This window comes from Hypomesus nipponensis, chromosome 22 (genome assembly GCF_054491055.1).
Source record: "Hypomesus nipponensis isolate SF chromosome 22, ASM5449105v1, whole genome shotgun sequence".
NCBI classification, from domain to species: domain Eukaryota; kingdom Metazoa; phylum Chordata; class Actinopteri; order Osmeriformes; family Osmeridae; genus Hypomesus; species Hypomesus nipponensis.
The window spans coordinates 19,962,253-19,964,911 of NC_140382.1; the positions used below are offsets into that span (position 1 = coordinate 19,962,253).

Below are 2,659 nucleotides of genomic sequence, written 5' to 3' on the forward strand. Positions count from 1 at the left end.
ACGATAACCACGCCCCTCTCGTTTGCATGTGAGATCTGAAATAAATACAGCACAGAAATAAATGTGGCGTGGAAATATATGTGGAAATAAATATGGTGTGTAAAAGTCTCAAAAAATAAATAAATGTGGCATTAGGAAATAAAAGTCCCATGAAATAAATAAATGTTGTCTTTACAAAAACGTCATTTTGAAATAAATAAATGTATTTATTTATTGATGTCGGTAAATGGATTCAACTATGTAATTATATAATGCTATATTTATATATTTATTGCCATCTTTTTTTGTTTAATAATTTATTCCATAGCCATATTTATTTATGTATGTATTTATCTATTTATTTACCTATTTATTTATTGATTTAATTTTGACTAACTCTGCGTTCCATATCATTCTACACAAATAATGCAATTATAAAGTGTCTCCTTTTTTCCCATGAAGGAAATAATAGTTTAACTCAACACAAATCCACAAAAATCATTTTTATCAATTCTATTCAAAGCATTTTACACAATAATTTACAGCAAATGATATAAATCCATTGAAATTGCAACTTAACTACATAAAATAACAACAGCTCCACTCAAGACGCTATAGCAACAGAACAATCTTGAGTCTTTATATTTTCATTTAAATCTCAAAATGCTTTTAACCTTTAACATAAAAAATATCAACTGTGCATTTGAAAAGCAATATTATGTATTACATTATGGTTCACTTCAAACATGCTGACAGATTTTCTTGTATGGACTTGTGTGGTTGTGAAAACGTTTGTTTCAAAAACACGCCTTATCCTGTCAGTTATCACTCGCTGTATTCATGCCGTGGTCGGGTTAGGGTTAGGGTTAGGGTTAGGGTTAGGGCAATACCGCTGACCCTTTCAACCCTATTTAATTCGTCAACAAGCGTTTTTTATTAAGTAAACGCTACAAATTCCACAACAACTCAAAACACATTTGAACGATCTCTCCTCCAGAAGTCTATCTCGTTGCCCGGGTTAACTGCAGATCTCCACGTCTACATACTTTTTGTCCAGTTGTCAAAAATCAATCACTAAAAAGAACGGTCAATCAACTCAGTCATTAGATAAACTATGTCCAGTTTTACATGGCGGACACAAACCTGTCCATGTTCCCTGAGTATGCGGGGTGCCGTAGGTAGGTGCCGGCGCTGGTGAGGGGGGCCGGGCCCCCGCTGTACTGGGGGAACGGTCCCAGCTGGGCCGGGGAGGCCCGGCCGTACAGGTCCCCCGAGTCTCCAGGCCCAGTGGTGGAGGGGTGCCGGCCCTGCCCCCCGTATCCCTGGCCCTGAGGGTAGGGGCCCTGGGGGTGGTGAGGGTGAGGGTGGGGATGGGGGTGGTGGTGGTGTCCGTTCTGCCCAGGGTAGGTGAACCCTACGTGGCCCGAGGACCGGGACAGCATGGCCCCTCCGCATGACTGGGGCTGGAAGGCCGGGGCTCCCAGGCTGCAGGGGCTCGGCCCGGCGGGCGTCCCCTCCGGACTGAAGCTCCGCCCGGGCTGCTGCATCAACTCCTGGCCCTGGCTTCCCAGGCCGCTGGAGGGGGTGGGGTGGCCGATGAGGGTGTTGATGCTGAACATGCGGGGGTGTGGCTGGCCCGGGCTGTAGCCAGGCGGTGAGGGGGACGGGTAGTAGGCCGAGGGCAGCTGCTGGCCGTAGGGAGCGGGGCTCAGCCCCGGGCTCAGCCCCGCCATGTTGGCAGGGTACACTGAGCTGCCGTACGCCCTCGACACGGGGACGGGCGAGAACACGGGGGCGTCGTGGAGGTACGTGGTGTAGGTGGTGAAGTCGCAGCGCTTGAACCTCTTCCTGCGGCGCAGGAAGCTGCCGCTCTCAAACATGTCCTCCGCGTTGGGGTCCAGCGCCCAGTAGTTCCCCTTCCCCGGCCTGCCCGGCTCACGGGGAATCTTGATGAAGCAGTCGTTCAGCGTCAGGTTGTGTCTGATGGAGTTCTGCCACTTCTTGGAGTTGTCTCTGTAGAACGGGAAGCGCTCCGTGATGAACTTGTAGATGGAGCCCAGGGTGAGCTTGTGGTCAGGCGAGTTTGCGATCGCCATGGAGATGAGGGCGATATAGCTGTAGGGAGGTTTGCCGCGCTGGAGCGGGCGCTTCCTCCGACGCCCACGGGTCGTCTCCTCCGCGGGGGGGCCGGGGGCCGGCTGGGGGAGATCAGAGGAAGACACTTTCTCTACTTTCACCACCGGCATCGTCGCAGGCTGAGTCTCGTTCTCACCAAAGCTGTTCAGGTGTTGTCATCGGACGGCACGGCAGGACCTCAGCTCAGGGAACCACCTGAGACACGGCCAGGCTATCTTGGACAGCTGGAAACATTCATATATAAGAGAAGAAATATATAATTTTAATTGTAACTCACTCTCAGTCTCTCAGTCCAAACTCTTCAGGAGAAAGAAAAGTCTCCTCTGAATGATGAAAGGCACTTTTCCACTTAGGTCCCACAGCAGCACAATGAGGGAAAGGCTCCAGGTAAACAGTGCGGAGCTCCGTACGAGTGTGTGTTTGTGAGGGTGTGTGTGAGGGGGACGGTGTGTTACCTGAAGCTGAAACCAACCCTGCACACCTGAGTAAGAGGAAGGGAACCACACCCCCGTCACACATCACATGGCCCCTGTCACATACCTCT

At 49.7% G+C, this 2,659-nt stretch overlaps 1 protein-coding gene across 1 annotated transcript; it reads right to left on the reverse strand.

Annotated features, from left to right (window-relative positions):
• Window positions 1-1,103: 1,103 nt before the first annotated feature.
• On the reverse strand, window positions 1,104-2,225 carry foxe1 (forkhead box E1). Its single transcript, XM_084687519.1, has one exon. The coding sequence runs from the start codon at window positions 2,223-2,225 to the stop codon at window positions 1,104-1,106; it is 1,122 nt and encodes a 373-aa protein (XP_084543645.1).
• Between the last annotated feature and the right edge of the window lie 434 nt (window positions 2,226-2,659).